Here is a 17,331-nt window from a genome sequence, read left to right as displayed (position 1 = left end):
TTAAAAGCCAAAAAGGACGCTGTTAAGCGCCTAAGAAAGTTCCTTCTTAAAGGAAGAGAGAAGTTAAAGTTTAAAGAATATTTTTCAGTTTTAGAGAGAACTTTTTCAGTTTTATTTTAGTTGAAAGATTATAGTAAGTTAAATCAGTCCTATTTGACTGTGAAGTTTCTTGTTAAAGAAACGTTAAAGAGGTTCCTCGAGTTAATGCCGTGTGCATTAAAGAACTTTAGAGGCGGGGGGGGGTTAAGGAACGAGAGGTAATTATTCACGTGGTTATCTGTGTGCTCATATCTAGCCCGTTTAAAAGGCAGAGCCGAATATTCCCTATTAAGTACCGCTCTGGGTCTTTTTCGGGAAGAAGCAACTGCAGGATCGTATACGGGTAGCATATGAAGCACAGGATTAGCGACACGTTGAATATTTTTGAAAAATTTTTCCGAAAGTCGCTGTATATAGCGATTAATGGGCATAATTTTGAGGTCGTTATGAATCTCTTCGTTCCGTACATACCACGGAGCTTTTAGAATTTGCCGAAGCATTTTAGATTGAAAAATTTGGACATGTTTTCTGTTAGTCAGTGCGCATGGGCCCCATACGGGACACGCATACGTAAGAACCGGCCTAATCATTGATTTGTAGAGCAAGATTTTGTTATCAGTTGACAGGTCGCTATGACTAGCTAAGAGGGGGCGTAGGGCGGTCTTGACAGCTGTCGCACCCGCTATGATTTTGCGGATGTGAGGCTGCCAAGTTAATTTTGAGTCTAGTAAAACACCTAGATATTTGTAAGAAGAGACCCAGGGAATAGGTTCACCGAAGAGCATTAAATTGGGTAAATTTGGGATATTTCTTCGGATGAACATGGTGGCAGCACATTTTGCGACATTAATTTTGATTTTATACAGACCGAGCCAGAGTTCTAAGGTCGAAAGGTAACTCTGCAATTGTGAGATTACCTGGAGGGTGTTGGAGTGTTGAGAAATGATGGCTGTATCGTCTGCGTATAATGCAAGATCGATATTTGGGGCCTTAGGAATATCATTTACATAAAGGTTAAAGATTGCGGGGGCGAGGAGACTTCCTTGAGCCACCCCAGCATAGATTGGGCGGGGAGAGGAGAATTCGTGGTTAACTCGCACGCGGAAACTGCGTCCGGTCAAGTACGAGTTAATAATTTTAATGAGATGGGCCGAAAAACCAAGCCGCATGAGCTTGTAAATAATCCCGTCATGCCAAGTCCTGTCAAAGGCTTTGGCAACGTCTAGATAGACAATTCCAGTTCTCTCTCGCTTACGAAAGCCTTCATGAATGAATTCCACTACACGGAGTAACTGGTGTACCGTGGAGTGTTTAGGTCGGAAGCCGAATTGTTCCGGGATTAGTAAATTTTTATCCCGACAGAATTCATTCAGGCGATTAAGTAAGACAAATTCATATATCTTAGAGAGAGAAGATAACAAACTGATGGGTCTGTAATTGACGGGCAGGTTTAAATTTTGTCCCGGTTTTGGAATGGGAACGACTGCTGCAATTTTCCAGCAGTCGGGGAAATAGCTTCTCCTGAGCATTAAATTTATGAGGACCGTGATCCATACGATAAACATAGGGGGGAAGTTTTTGATGATGCGATTCGAAATAGAATCTATGCCAGGTGCCTTGTCAGGTTTCAGTTTGTCAATGAAAACCATGACTTCAGAAGGGTCCGTCGGCCTGAGTTCAGGAGTGGTAGGTTGTGTTAAGAAATCTTTAACCCGTGCTTGTATGCGCCCCTGTGTAACCGGACGGTTACAGTAGGAGTCGTGGTTTGTTGTGAATTGGGTTGCAAGGCTGTCAGCTATGACGATTGCCTTTTCTGAGTCGGTGTAGGCCATCTGCGCGCCATCGGCCGTTTGAAGGGGCGGAATGTGTGTTTTATATTTGCGTAATCGGGCGGCTGCGCGCCAAATCGATTTGTCTTCAGTCGTTAGGGACTCAATGAATGTTTTCCACTCCGCTAGTTTTAATAAGCGGGTTTCGGTCCTTATCTCGTTCTGTATCTTGCGAAATTGGGCACGGATGTTGGGATCTCGTGACCTTTGCCAAATTCTTCGCAAGTAATTTCGCTGCTTAATTTTGAATTTAGTCTCAGGTGGGAGCCTAGCACCTGGATGTTTACGTGGCTTTGAAGCCGCAGCTCTCGCTTCTTTCAGTAAAGACTCCAAACTTTTGATATGCCTGTCAAAGTCCGAATTGCTGGAAATTTTGATGGGAGGGAGTGAAGTTTTTTCCAAAATAAATCTAAAGTCGTCCCAGTTTGTTGAGACTTGCTCCTCTAATTTTGAGTATCGATTTTGAATATCTAGGGATATCAGAACGGGGTAGTGATCAGAGTCCAATTCCTGAATCACTTTTATCTCATGCCGAAAGAATATGTTATAAAAGGCAGCCAGATCAAGAACTGCAGGGGACCCTCTATGAGGGTAAAAAGTCGGGAGGGTAGGAGCTATGATCTGTACATGGTTACTCTGGCACCATGAATTTAGACTAATACCATACCTGTTCCTGTTAGAACAAAACCATGCGGTATGGCGTGAATTTAGATCACCAGCAATTATTAGGTGATTTGAAATATTCAAAATTTTATCAAAATCACTGACAGGAAAAGTTGGCCTTCCACGTGCTGTAGACAGTGGAGGTAAATAAGCTGAGACTATTGTCAGCGGGGAGGAATTTTGAAGGAAAATTTTGATGATTGTCGCTTCCAAAAAATTTAAATCAGGGGGCGGTATCATGTGGTGCTTTAACGAACGCTTCACATAGATACAAGTGCCGCCACAGGGATTTCTGCCCTGTGACACCCTGTCAGTACAATAAATGTCATAATTCCCAATTTTGGGAGTATTCCCTGGGGTAAGGTGAGTCTCTTGGACTAAAAACACGTCAATATCGTGCTCTACTACAAAATCACGAACTTCGTGAATTTTTGGAGTTAAACCATTGGCGTTCCATGTGCAAATGGTCAGTTCTCTGATGGTGTTTGAACTGTTATTTATACAATTGAATTTTATGCCGTTGTTAAAGGTTCATCACTGAAAAAACAGAAGACATGGGTCTAAAAAAGCCTAATTAGGTTGAAAGCTCAACATAGCTTTCATAAATATAAAATGCCCTCACTAAAGCATCTGCTTGCCTGAGTTTAGGCATTGCTTTTTTGAAGGCAAGGAGCAGAATATGCTTGTCTACCGCTGGGTCGCGGGAGATTTCAATTAAGCATTTTAGTGTAGATGAGAAGACGTCGTCTGAATCATTGCTACACTCTGCTGTGGCTGACACTGCTGGGGCTGCAGGGGCTTCTGCAACCGGCAGTCTTGGATTCGTGGATTTGAATCCGTGCTCAGTGGTGTTCTTCACCATCTGTGCATAAGATGGTGAACTGACGTTGCTCGGGGGAGCAGGCATGGGACGTGTTGTCTCAGCATTTGCTGGGGGCTTTGAAGAACCCTGAGGGGGGGCTGTTTGAGCAGCTGCCCTAGTCCTAGGTGCAGAATTTTTACCGCGAGCCCGTTTGTTGCCTGGGTATCGGGGACAAGATTTGTACGAAGCTGGGTGATCTCCACCGCAGTTGCAGCAAGTGGCTGGTACATCTAATCCTTTGGTACACTCACGTGCCCAATGGGGTCCAGAGCATCTGACACAACGGATTGGAAGAGTGCAGAGTTCCGAAGAATGGAAAAAGCCCTGGCACCGAAAGCATTGAGTAGGGCCCTTGCGGCCGCGGTAACGCTCAATCCCGTATGGTGCAAAATTCCTGACTGTAGCCAATACCCATTCTTGTTATTACGTGCATCCATGAACGAGTTTTTCAGCGAAATACATTCCGCTTGCTCCTGTCTAAAACGTTGAGTTTGCGATAAGGGTGGGTTATGAGCTGACACTTGCTCACTGCCCCCCACTTCTACTTCCCCCTCATCTTTACTCCTTACCAACGGTGTAGTACGAGCTATTTCCGTTTCACCTTCGACCTCGTGACTGGCTTTTTCTGTCGATTCCTTTCCGTCCAAGTTACTCGATACCTGACCAACTCCGAATATTAGCTTTTCTTCCTTATTTTCTCCCCAATAAATATCTCCTTATTCCCTGAGAAGTCTTAAGATCTCGAGGTGTCACCAGCGCTTCCTCGTTCAAATTATGCACTACTGCTGCATGAACGTTTACATAAGGCTGTAATTCCCCACTTGCCCTAGTTAACGGAATTTCTTCTGCATAGTTAGCTAACTTCAACCCTACGCATATTTTATTTAATCCCTTTGCTTCCTCATCCGTATCCTCTTTTTCGCTTCCTCTCTTGGGTTTCGCTATCAGGTTTATCGCTGGACAAAAACGCTTTATATGTCCTTCACCCTGACACTAAAAACATTTTAGAACTTTCTTATTCTTATTAACTTTCTTATTAACTTTGCATAATTCCTTGAGGTTCTACAGTTTTTACCCCTTTGTACTTCTCCTTATCAACCCTGTAATCAGAACTGAAATTCCCCTTACTCTTATTTGGTCGTCCTAATTTCTCCCCTTGTCTTATCGGTTCCTGTTTTGGTCCCACTTTATTTACTTCCTGAGCACTCGTATTGTAATTTCTAGGCATTGCTGCAACGTAATTATCCAAATCATTTGCAAGCTCTGACGGAGATAACCAGTTTTCTGCCTCTTTTAACAGTATATGCGCCTTAACATTTGCGGGTAATTGATCTTTTACTTGATCGACAATCAATAGTTCTCTTAATTTATCAAAAGTCTTAACTTTTCTGGATTCTAAGTAGAAATCAAGTGCTGCCTCAACCCTCGCTATGTGCTGAGTATAGGTTTCCTCATATCTTTTTACACATTTTTCTAAATTCTTTTTATGTTGCAATGGGGTAATCTGGAATTCTTTTAATACTGTATCTTTAATCTTAATATAATTATCCAAATCCCTTTCACCCAGAGTTGAAATCAAACTTTTAACTTTAGTTTTTAAACTCTGCAAAATAATTTTCCCCTTATGTTCTTCAGGAATTTTATAGAGATTAAACATCATTTCCGCATGATGGAAAAAGAATGGCCATTCCTCAGCTTTAGATGGCGGGTCAATCATAACTCCTTTCATTATTTTTAAATGTTTCAAGAAATCATTTCCCTTGCTCTCAGCATCTGAAACTTCTTCATCCTCTGAGCCCGATTTACTTCCTCCTTTATCTATTTTCCTACACTGAATTTCTAGTTCCTTAATTTTTATCTCATGTTCTCTCTCTAATTGTCTTTCTCGAAATTCCATCTCTTTTAATCGGTCTTTAGCAGCATCTGCTTCTAACTTACACTTTTCTAACTGCAGCTCCATTTCCTTTAACTTAATTTGAGCCTGCATGTTCTTAATAATTTCATCAGATTCTTCTGACCCCCTATTTCTCCTTTTAGGACCCATATTAACATCTGATATTTCGTTTTACAGCTTTACACATACAACACATAAATAACACTTGATTTTACAGGCAAACGTACATATTTCACTACTACTGAATACTACCATTATTCATTTAGCAAACATTATCATTAGTGAACACAATCATGAATGCCTTTCTCATATTACACTATTAACATATATTTCACCATATATTGTTAACACATAAATACCAAAAATTATATTAGCTTTTGAATTAGTACAAAAAAATAGTTCTGAATACTTTGGCCTTACGCCGTAATACTTTACATATTCTGGAAATGAAACAAACATTTATTGTTCTCAAATCATTAAAATAATTAATTTTTAATCAATCTATTTACTTTAATGACTAAAACATTTTGCCAAAACACGGCAACAACAAAATAGATAATCCTTTCTACCTTAATTAGTAACATGAGCACACAATTAAATGTTTCGAAATTACTGCTGACATATTTTTGAACTGTTTTAACATTCATTTAGCATACATTATCTCCTTAATAACAAAATTAATCATAATTCCTTACTTGCATATAAAATATACTTTCTAAGTGTCTACTGGCTTTAACGCCTGGCATTCTAATCATGTTATTAACCGACATTAACACAATTTTAATTTTCTCCGTTACTATAGTCATTATAGGGAGGGAGCTCTCTTCATTTATATATTGTGCTTCCCAAGAAATTAAGAGGGACTTACCTTTGATCCCGATAGTAGAAAATGACGAGTTGTGCTCCATTCCGTACAATTTCCTCATCGCACTGCATAACACTTCACTTAATAATATCACCACGTAACATGTAATACTGATGATCATGTAATACTGAACATGTAATACTGATGATCACTTTTACCACACACTGGTTTCACCACGCTGCACGAACATTTCAATTAATATCACTACGGTAATACTAATGATCACTTTTACCACACACTGGTTTCACCACCCTGCACGAACATTTCAATTAATAATATCACCACGGTAATACTGATCGCTTTTACCACACCTTGGTTAATCACTTTTCACACGACGAGGTTTCATACACCCTTTCGTTTATTTGCATGTGTAGGCTTACGCGTGCTACTTTCCGTCTATCATGACCATCTTTTGTCATCTTCCTTGCTTTCATGAATTATTTCCTTCATTTAAACCACGTTCACTCAAATCACTTTTTACGATCTTATTCCCTTCGTATTTTTGGTGATTTCCTTTTTCCCACTATCCTGTCGAAGTGCGCCATTTGTCATGCTTCGCACTCGTTCAAACACGAGGTGGGTTCTTCTGTGTGAACTTACCAATAATGGGAAAATAACACTTGTCAGCTTTGACATTTTCTTCACTAATTTATTACACATACTGCACTATATATACACCATACAACGAATACACTGTAAAATAAACTATATACAATATATATATACAAGGCGCGCAAAAGAAACTAAAACATGTTTCAGTTCTCTACATTCTCACACGGCATGCTGGCCGGTCCAACACTAAGTGCCCACCAGTCCACTCTTTCTTCCCCCCCCCACCAGCCTGCCTCGATCGATTTTTCCGGGGTAGGTCCCTTCCGTTCTTCGTCTTTCATCAGGGGAAGGAACTTCACAGAATGCATAAATCCTTACGACTTCAGCGCACGTGCTCATCATGGGCGATTGCAGCGCTTTTTACAATCCATATACAAAGGAAGAAAATATTGCCGTTTTGAATCACGTGAAGTGTTCTCTTTTAAGACATTTTTTGTGTGTGCAACTTCAATATACCTTGTATAAATACGTGCATTATTTGTGCACATTTCAGAGTTCGGCCGAGAAGAATCGTTGCAAACAGAGATTGTGGATTATCCTTGCCGGAAATAGGTCATAGTGTCGAACGTAGCCAAGCAACAGTCATGCCAATATGGAATCGATGGAACAACAGCAGGGAACAACTGACAGACAAAAGCGATAACAACCGCCTCGTTGCACCACTCCACGGCAAGATAGGTATTTTTTGCGCATAGCACTTATGGAGCCACTGTCACATCCGTAACCATATCACAACGAATACACTCTGTAACGCAACAATCTGTGCCTGCACGAATAATTCGATGTCGATTACAATACAATAGACTGTCTACTAGGCGTCCATTGCTTAGCTTACTTTTAACTTTAAATCACGGGCGTTTCCATTCGCAATAGTGCACTGAACTATGTAGTTGGACATCCGAATGACATGATGTTCGGTTTTCGGACGAATTACACTTCTCTTTGCAGTACAGCGATGGTTGGATTAGAATTTGGAGACATCGTGAAGAGAGGTTGCTCGACTGTTGGGTTTTGTATTGTGATACTCTACCAAGTGTAATAGCCTGAAAAGATACTGGATTCCACTTTCTCACCTTCTAGTACGCTTCATCGGTACACTTACCATTCCACACTAAGTCTGTGAGGTTTTGCAGTCTGTTCTCCTTTCTTACCTTTAAGACTTTCCTGTGGCTACATTTCAGCAGGACAATGTGCGACTACACGTTTCACGCAATGTCCAAGCTTTCTTCTTAACCCATCATTTTGTATTATTACCCTGTCCTGCCCGTTCTCCAGATCTAACGTCCATAGAACATATCTGGACAATGATCGTAGAACGCCTAGCTCGGCATGCCCCACCCGCGGGTATACAAAATGAACTTTGGCTGCATGTGGAGGCAGCATGAGCTGCCGTTCCCCAACAACAGGTCCAAAACCTCTTTCACTCAATGTCACGGCCAGTAGAAGCGTTAGCAGTTTGACAAACATAGAGGCAACACTAATTTTTGATTTTCTCGTATTCCTCACTTCAAAGAACGCTACATTCCAAATCAATTAACATTGGTATTATGTATTATCTCTGATTTGGCTTTGATACCTCTTTTCCTTCTTCGTGTTTTATTTTGGATGACTAGCAGTTTAGATAGCTACCCCACAATTTCTGTAGGAATATCAATCGCTTCTATAGATGCGATTTTTATGCTAGTGCTCAGCGAGGCAAAAGTTTCATTAATCAGGGCGACATCCGTATCATATTCGACAAGGAAATTTTGAAATTCAGTGATTTTTTGTGGAGACTGCTTGAGTTCTACACAATTAAGTAATGGTGCTCGATTGACGTATATACCAATTGTTTGTGGTATCAGGAAGAGCATCTTGATATTGATAGTTTTGTAATGATTGCAGTATATTAAGCTGAAAGTTTATTTCTTTGATAGCCTTTACTAGCCGCCAGTTTAGGTTATACGTTTCGTGCTTCTGCAATTATATCTAAGTTAATAGGGGTACTAGACGGTTTGGCATTTGTTATGTTTGTAATCACCCTATTTAAATAAAATTTAGATTTCCTTTTCTTCGTTTTGGAATAAAACCACTTCCTCGAAAGTTTTTTGTGACTGATCGCAACTGGCACAGCAAGGGGCTTTATCTTTGCTAGTTTTATCAGAACAATTACGAAAAAAAAAAAAAAAAAAAGACTTTTGACGCAACTGACGCATTTGGGATCATGGGTGCAACCCGCCTGAGTATGGTAGAACCCTTGACAATGGTAGCATTTTAAGGGTACCACCCACCCACCCTTTGTACTCTTCAATTTTAGTTTTAAGGTTGTAGATGAAGAGTTCATTATAAATATTCTTAGAGTACTTATGCTTTGTTAGAGCCATTAAAAATAGCGAGAATATGATTTTCTCACTATCTTTCTATGGGATATTTTTTTAATGTTTAAAAGTTCATAGTTTTTACTTTTAAGATTTTCAGTTATGTCAGTACTAGTATTTACAGTCAAATTTCCTATAACTGGCTTATTTCTCCATGATTTGGAACAACATAAAAGTTAAATTTAATGTTTTAATGTTCATGAATGGTAATTTAGTAATCTCTTTGTATGTTGATATAGATCTGGTTATAATCTTGATTCCGCGCGGAATATTCTGACAGTAAAAGTTATGAATTCCTTCCTAACGAATAAATTTATCAATATACATCCATGAATAAGTTACTTCTTAAATTATGAGGGACGGTACTTTTTCGTGTTTGGTTTTAATTTCAGTGTGTGGTGGTTTAATATTATTTATGGTTCATATATTAGGTTCACCAGCATCTTTAGTGTGCTTGTTCAGGGTTTTCATCATTGAAATTCGTTTCAGTGTTCACATTCTGATTTTATATTTCTGCGGTCGTTTTCTGTGTGTTTTAAGGGTATGATATTTTTTTGTCAGTTTACGGGTTTCTGTTTCTGGTAGTTTGATCATCTTCTCTGATTTGATCAAACTATCAGAAACATCTGCAAAACCTGAGTCATTTTCAGAACTTGTGCCTTCATTTAGAAGTTTCTCTGATATTACAGAAGCAGTTCTTTGTAGGTCGTTATATAAGTTTATCGGGCTTCTGTCACCTTTAGTGAAAAATATTTTAAAATCGTCTCTTGTTTCTTTAAATTTGTGTGCGACATTACTTTGAGGGGGAACTACTTTTAAAATAGCATGGAAGTAGGCACTGAAATCAGTACTTCTATCTCTGCTTCCGTCAAGTATCATTATGAATGTTTTCAAAATTTTAGGTCACGTGTTGGTTCCTCAATGAGGGTGCCGAAGTTAAGCCTAAGCTTGCTCCAGCCTATTATTAAGTCTCCTCAGTATATTTGGAGTCCGTCAAAAACGTCGTGGTATGAAACATCGCGGGAGAAAAAGCAAAGAAAAAACATCACATTTCTAAAAACATCGTGGTACAAAATATTGTCGTCGAAAATAAAGTGTTTCAAAAACTTCGCAGTTTAAAAACATCATCGTCGAAACTATCGGGGTAAAAAATAAAGTACATACAAATCATCGCAGACATGAGTTTTTTAGGCTTTAATAATTTTAAAAGGATACTCGCATAATGATTTGTGAGCGCAAGATAGAAAGAAGAATTTTTACTCTCATATTGTTTTATTAACTAATAAATATTTGCTGAAAATGTAAAATGGAAACTTAAGCATAGAAAATTAATGCAACTTATAGCACTTTAAATTAACATAATTAACTAATTTTAAACTAACACAGTTAACTAACAAAGGTCATTCATAAATTACTTTGTTATAAAGATTTACTGGTAATTTTTCATGAAAAGTATAGTCTAAAAAAGAATAGAAAAAGAAAGATAAGTAACTGCATGACCTTATTTATAAAAAATTGCTAATTATGATATTATTTTCTTCACTTTTGTCAATATCTGATACTCTTATAGTGAAAATTATTTCTTGTTTTGTTTAAATTTGTTTTTCTCTTTTTTTAAAAAAAATGTAGTTAATTAAAAATATGAACTCTATGAAATCGGACAGGATATAGTGTTACTGTTTTACAAACTTAACAAATTGTTTTGATTGGACATGTCCTTACTCGGAAAGTAATGATATTGGTCATCCGATTTCGTAAACTGTTATCATTCGTTTGTTAATATCCACAAAAGAAATTAGAAATATTTTTAAAGGTTATTTTCCTCAGCTCACCTTAAACGTATCTTATGAGATATTGCATAGAACTATCCTAATGTTTTAGCTCGAAAATTATACCACAGGCTTATTATTGGTAATGACTTATGATAGAAGGAAATAAAAATAAGGAAATTTCTGTTTTCATTTTTAATTCGTGTTATAGCTTAGCGATGGCAGGTGAAAACTCGAATGATTTAGTACTTCTTTTTTTATAATGCAGTAGTAAACCGATTTGAAATGATATTTTGTTGCCTGGACTTGTATAAATTTACTGATAGATATTCTGGACATCATATAATTGACTTTATGACCGAATTGATAATATACCTAAGAAAAATTGGCTACACCTGTATTCCACCTTTTAATTATATTTAGTAATAAAGAGAATGTTTAACTTCACTTAATTCAATTTGTAGAATACTTATTCTTTAACGAAAGAAATACATTTGATCCTTGAAGCTTTAATTTCAAAGCACTTTAGAAATTTCTTTTAGAGCTGGTATCATCCTCCAAAATGACCGGGTACTTAAAATAAATAACCGAAACATTATGGACATGCCAGAGGATGAACTGAATTCATGGCAGAAAGAACTCGATGTGGCTTCTGAAATCTTGTTATCCATTGAGTTTGATGTCGAAGAGCCAGAAGTTAAATCCGGAACTTTCAGAGTCGAACTTCAAAAGGTAGCTAAGATTGGAATCCATTTCAAAGGTAAGATTGTTTTAAATACTCGTACTTTATAGTTTTCGTATGTGATTATATTCAATTAAATATAAGGCCTTGTAACATCACTTTTATAACTTTGGTAAAGAAAGTACTTCAACTATTTACTAAAGTCTAGTTAACTATTTAGTAAAATATTTACCAGTTTTGAATTGGAGACTAGAAAAATTGTGCGTTGCATATTTTTTAACAATTAATTTTATTTATTGTTTACTAATTCTGAAACGCGTATAATACGACAACGATAAAGTAGATCATTAGAATTTAAGGTGTTGTTTTAAAATGCCTTTCTAAAATCACTGTACCTATTGAATGAATTAAAACCTCTTAACATTTTTAAGCAGGAGTTAAATTGCTTCTTCTTTTCCTACGGTCATCAAAAGTCGTTTATTCATAAGGAGAGACCTCCTTGAGTTACTGTAAAGTGATTATCCATTCAGTTACAAAATTTTTAACATTTTATAAGTTTCGTTATTTTTTAATTTCTCGTTTTTTTCTGTGTGCTAATATTTCTTCAATTTTACATTTTAATTCTTTTTAGAATTTATTTTAACCAGTAACGTCTTTCATTTTTTCTAATTACGAATGTTCCAGTGTTGTTATTTCCCGAAAGGCTGCTGCTGTTTTTATATCAAAATACTTTTCTGAAAAATCTCAGAGAGCATTACTTAATTATTCATTGTGGTCATAAGGACATTCAGTTGTTAATTTTTAATTAGTAAAAATGTAATGCAGTTTCATATATTTGTTGAAAAAATCATTTTTCTTTCACAGTGAAGTCATAAATTTCTGCATAAACTAAACGTCAAAGACTAACGCCTAACTAACGCATAAACTAAACGTCTTTTTCTTTTAACAAAATTAGTTTTCTTGTTAACTGAAATTAATTTATGCTTTATTCAAATTGAATCTATTCAGTTTATTTAGTATTTCGTTGCTAATTCTCAAATTTAACCCAAGCGAACTTTTAAAAACTTCTGTTGTAATGATTCTGATACCCTAAATCATTTACATTAATTTTATCCTACATTGAGAGAATACAGATTTAAATAGTGTTTGTGATTTACATTGTAGTGGTGGGGTCTGATTAGTAGTATGTCCTAGGCCCACAAGGCCTAGGATTATGTTTAAGTTGCTCTCAAATTAGGCAATAATGTTTGCAAAACAATAATATTTTAACTTCACCCTCATAAAATGTTATGAAATTCTGTCATAGGGGCCCAAAACAACATTGCTTCTATGCCGTCTATGTTTTTGTCTGTGTTTCTAATAGAGCTGTGAATAAAAAGTGTCATTTGAGATATGGTGTAAAATACATTTTGCGTGTACAATGTTTTGGATTAATGTTTTTCTAATAGATTGCTTTTTCCTAAAATATTGTCTGCTTGCGCAAAAATAGTCTATGGATTTAGTCGTCTGCATTTAATCCAACGGACACCTTTTGCTATAAAGCGGGGACGCATTTCAGTTGCTGCGTTAGTGCCTGTAAATCAAGCATTAACAAGATCTAATGCTTTTCTTTAGTACGCATGATTTCCTAAACGGAGCAAAAACGTTGTTCGCATTAAACGGAGCAAAAACGTTGTTCGCATTAAACGGAGCAAAAACGTTGTTCGCATTAAACGGAGCAAAAACGTTGTTCGCAGATCTTGTTAATGCTTGATTTGAGTTCAGAAGCCACCAAAAGTGGAGAGGTTAAAGTCGCTAAACATTGGTAGTTTGAGCTGGCTGCATGGGCGACTTCGTGTTTTTCTAAATGTGTAATGTGGAGATGAGACAATTTCCTTAGAAGGTCATCCAGGAAGGAATCTCTCTCCTTAAGCAAACTGCACTAGCGTGCTTTGCCATACCTAAAATCAAACTAGAACATGAGCTCAGAAGTAGTAATTCCATGCTATTCTTCTTCGTAGCATAGAACGGATAAGAACAGCGGAAAAGTTACTGAAAAATCGTTTCTGTGTGATCAAAAAATCGTTTCAGATGAACATAATATCGATAAAAAGTCTGCTCATTGCTGCCTTGATTTATGGCAAGCATTAATCCCGAGTTTTTCGAATGACTAGAGATGAAACCTGGTGCCTTACTTTTAATTTCTTGGGTGAAAACGACAATCATATCCTTGTGCTGGAGAAGGTTTCCCGCAACAGAAAATTCCGCTTCATAAATACGTAAATACTCTGTTTTTAATTTATTTTTTTACACTGATCATAGGCTAATCAAATAATTGAACAACTAGACACTGCTTACAGTTTCCGTATCACGCACCGGCTATTTAACAAATGAATCTATCACATCATTGTCCACCTCCCCTTTTTTTTTATTTGCGGCATAACACTGTATTGCTTCAAATATTTTACTTGTTTCTTCGACTGCAGACAAATACCGTAAGCACATACTTTAAAATTGAGTTTAAGGCAAAAAAATATTGCAATTTATTTATAAAGCCGTGGAAATTTAGAACACAAGGAAAATAACGCATATGAAGACTGCGTCGTTGCTTCATTGAAGCATTGTTATGAGCATAGTTTTCTGAAGAAGGATTAGCGCATGGTTGTTAGAGTTAGGCACCTTCTAAAATTTGGCGACTTCAATATATTAAGGTAGTTCTAATAATATGTAAGTACCTTATAATGTATAATATGTATCTAGATATTAATATAATATAATATATATATAATAGAAAAAGGCATTTTAAATTGAACTTTTGGCTGTGAGCAAACTGCCTATTTTTTCAGTCGAGGCCTTATGTAAACATTTAGAGCCACTATCGGCGATCATTTATATAACCGCCCCCTCGCCCAATGGCTGAACATTTGCTTTTATTAATATAACTTTCAAGCAGCTAAGCTTAGCAGCAAAAAATTTACTTTAAGTAAATTATAACAAATTTTAAATAAGAAATGAATAATTAAAGAAAATACTCTTTTAAATGTAAGTATGCAATAAAATATAATATTTTAGTTTAATTACATTTTTGATATTTATAAATTTTACTCTTCATTTAGTCTTAGCATTTCGGGAAGCCTTAAAGTAGCTGCTTCGCCGGAACGGCACGGAACGCTATTTAAAAATAAGAGCGGAAGAATATATAATTCGCCCTAAGTCATCCTGGAAATCCTTCTTTCCAGATGGCATTTATTAGCAGCATCTATCTCAACGATTTATGGGATTATCTCGTCTAGCGCTATACGACGTTAGAAGAAACATTTCCGATTAACGAGTTTCTGCTAGCTGTAGTTTGCATCATGGAGGTAGGAAAGGGAATAGGGGCCAACCCGCGATAAAAGTGAAGCACTGCTTTGAAGCTTGGGTCACCAGATGGGGTGTTCTTTGTTTACATTCAGAAGCTCGCTTGACAAGATTCTGATAGTATTTCGACACACGACAGTTCCATAGAAATCGAAAAAGGGACACTTTCGCATGAAAGAAACAATCATAGTGTGATGGATAATAGCAATTTGTATAGTTTAGTGACATTTACGCAAAAATCACATCTTGGTTATTTTTCGATAACTAACGACAGAGATTTTGATTATGAATTTCTTTTATAAAATTATAAGCTGTTGCACTACAAAAATATAGATTTTAAGAAAAATGTTACGCTTAAAGAATGAAAAATACCTTACTGTACATTAAAAATTGTATACGTCTTTCGATACCCTTGATAAAATATTCGCTACTTTTATTTTATTTTCCAAACGTCAAAATGTTTTAAATAAAACAAATTTTTTTCACATCCATATATTATTGTAACATGTACCTTTTAAAATTCGTTAGAGGAGAGGCTTTACTGCTGCTCATTTTAAACCCATCGTTTTAATTTTGCATATCTGAAAAATAATCACTTTGGGCTTACACGTTTTATAAATATAAAATTATGTATGTTAAAATATTTGTAATTAGGCGCATAGGTCAGATTAAGTTTTTATTAAATAGAGTAACGCATGCAAGGGCTATCTGCCTAAAGAGAGAGAGATGCCATCGTGGAGGAATTTTGAAGAAAAACTGAACTTTGAGTGGGTATTAAAAATAATACTTATAATTTTCATTCAAATTATATTCATATATATTTTTTATGTAAAACTTTCGGGTGTATGCTAAATTAGTGTAAATAACTTGACACGAAAAATATAGTGAATGCACAGAAATTAAAGATTTGCACATGCCGGAAATGAAAAATAGAAAATATGTATGGGTATTTATGCATGTGCTTGCAAAAAGCATGTATCTGCCTTTGACAAAATATTTAAATATTCCTTAAATTATTTATAAATGTATTTGAAATGAAGAATTTATTCACTTAAAGAACTGTGAAAGTACTGTGAAGAAATCTAATTATTAAATGTATCTAATTTATAATGATTATAAATGTTATCTAAATATATAATAACCTTTATATTGAATTGTAAACATAAATTGAAATCCTGTTGACAAATACGTTATAAAACTATTTAAGCAAGAATTGTTCGTGTTGGAAAGCAATCTCTTAAAAGGTATTGTAAAGCAAATGCTATGAGATGCGCACTTAAGAACGTAATAAAAAGTTTTGGAATATGTATTGTTGAAATGAAGGGTAAAAAAAATCTGATAAGTATAATTAAAAGAACTATTCCCCTTACATTTTATAATAACTCAGTTACAAGTTTTAAATAATACTTAAAAAAAAATTAAAAAAAAAAACTTATATTATTCCCTTTTAGAAATTTTCAGAGAAAGTCAAGTACTATTTAATACCTATTTAATTATTAGGAATTAGCGAAATACTTATTTAAAGTATTTCGCTAATTCCTAATAATTCTCTAATTTAAAATGAACCGAATAGAGCATTAATTAAATTGACTTACATTTTTCGATTTAAAAGATGCCTCAGAAGCCAAAAAATCATGTCATATTTAAGAAAGTATTTTAGGAAGAAGCTCTATAAATAGAAAAGAAATAATGCATAATTTTAATATTAATAATACAATAAAATTTGATCTTAATTTTTGTACCTTAACCGAATAAAATCGAATTACCTTAATTTTTTTTTCTAATGTAATTAACGAAAACTTGTGAAAATATTTCATTCAAATTAAACCATTCTGAGAAAACTGTCCTGTGAAAAGTATAGCATTTAATTCCGTTCAGAATGAAATGTTGTTTAAAAATATGTTGTTTTCACATACTTAGGACTCTGAAGTGTTGTAGAAAAAGAAAATATATACATTTGTATGTATATTTACGACGTAATTACAAAATATTTACATCCGAACGCTTCAAATCCCATAGAACTCAATGGTAAATGACCCAATGTTTTAGTCACCACGTAGGGATCGCCGGTGCTTCAGAGCAGGGTACGGGAGAAACTTGTTTAGGGCGACTCCATCTTACTTCCTACCTCCATGGTTTGCATGGAGTACCTTACTTCCTACCTCCATGGTAGTTTGAACCGGGGTGGTGGTTCCTAGCCGAAACTGTTGCGCTGGACGCTGTATCACGAGTACCTCCTACCTGGGATATTTTATAACACTGCTATGTGCTTCTAGGAGATCTTCACGTAAGCCAATCATACAAATTTTCTGGAAGCAAAAATTCCCGAAAAGTTTTCTTTCGATCAGCAGTAGACTGTAGCTTAAGATCTTATATCCATTTTTCAATGAGTATTTTCTTTATGAAAGCCTGCGGAACTT

The 17,331-nt window shown here is 35.8% G+C and overlaps 1 protein-coding gene across 2 annotated transcripts in view; it reads left to right on the top strand.

Moving 5' to 3' along the window:
* The window catches only part of LOC118181302 (uncharacterized), a 115,092-nt gene that overhangs the window by 91,846 nt on the left and 5,915 nt on the right, over positions 1-17,331 (top strand). For both annotated transcript variants that reach the window (XM_085817137.1, XM_085817138.1), the window contains one exon: positions 11,433-11,650. In XM_085817137.1, the coding sequence (XP_085673263.1) occupies positions 11,433-11,650 (218 nt within the window). The remainder of the gene's footprint in view (positions 1-11,432; positions 11,651-17,331) is intronic.

The sequence above is a fragment of the Stegodyphus dumicola genome, chromosome 5 (assembly GCF_044657685.1).
Source record: "Stegodyphus dumicola isolate Sdum_Otavi_A_Nest chromosome 5, ASM4465768v1".
Classification (NCBI taxonomy): Eukaryota; Metazoa; Arthropoda; class Arachnida; order Araneae; family Eresidae; genus Stegodyphus; species Stegodyphus dumicola.
The sequence above is the reverse complement of the archived record's forward strand: the minus strand, read 5'-3'. Positions and strand labels throughout refer to the sequence as shown.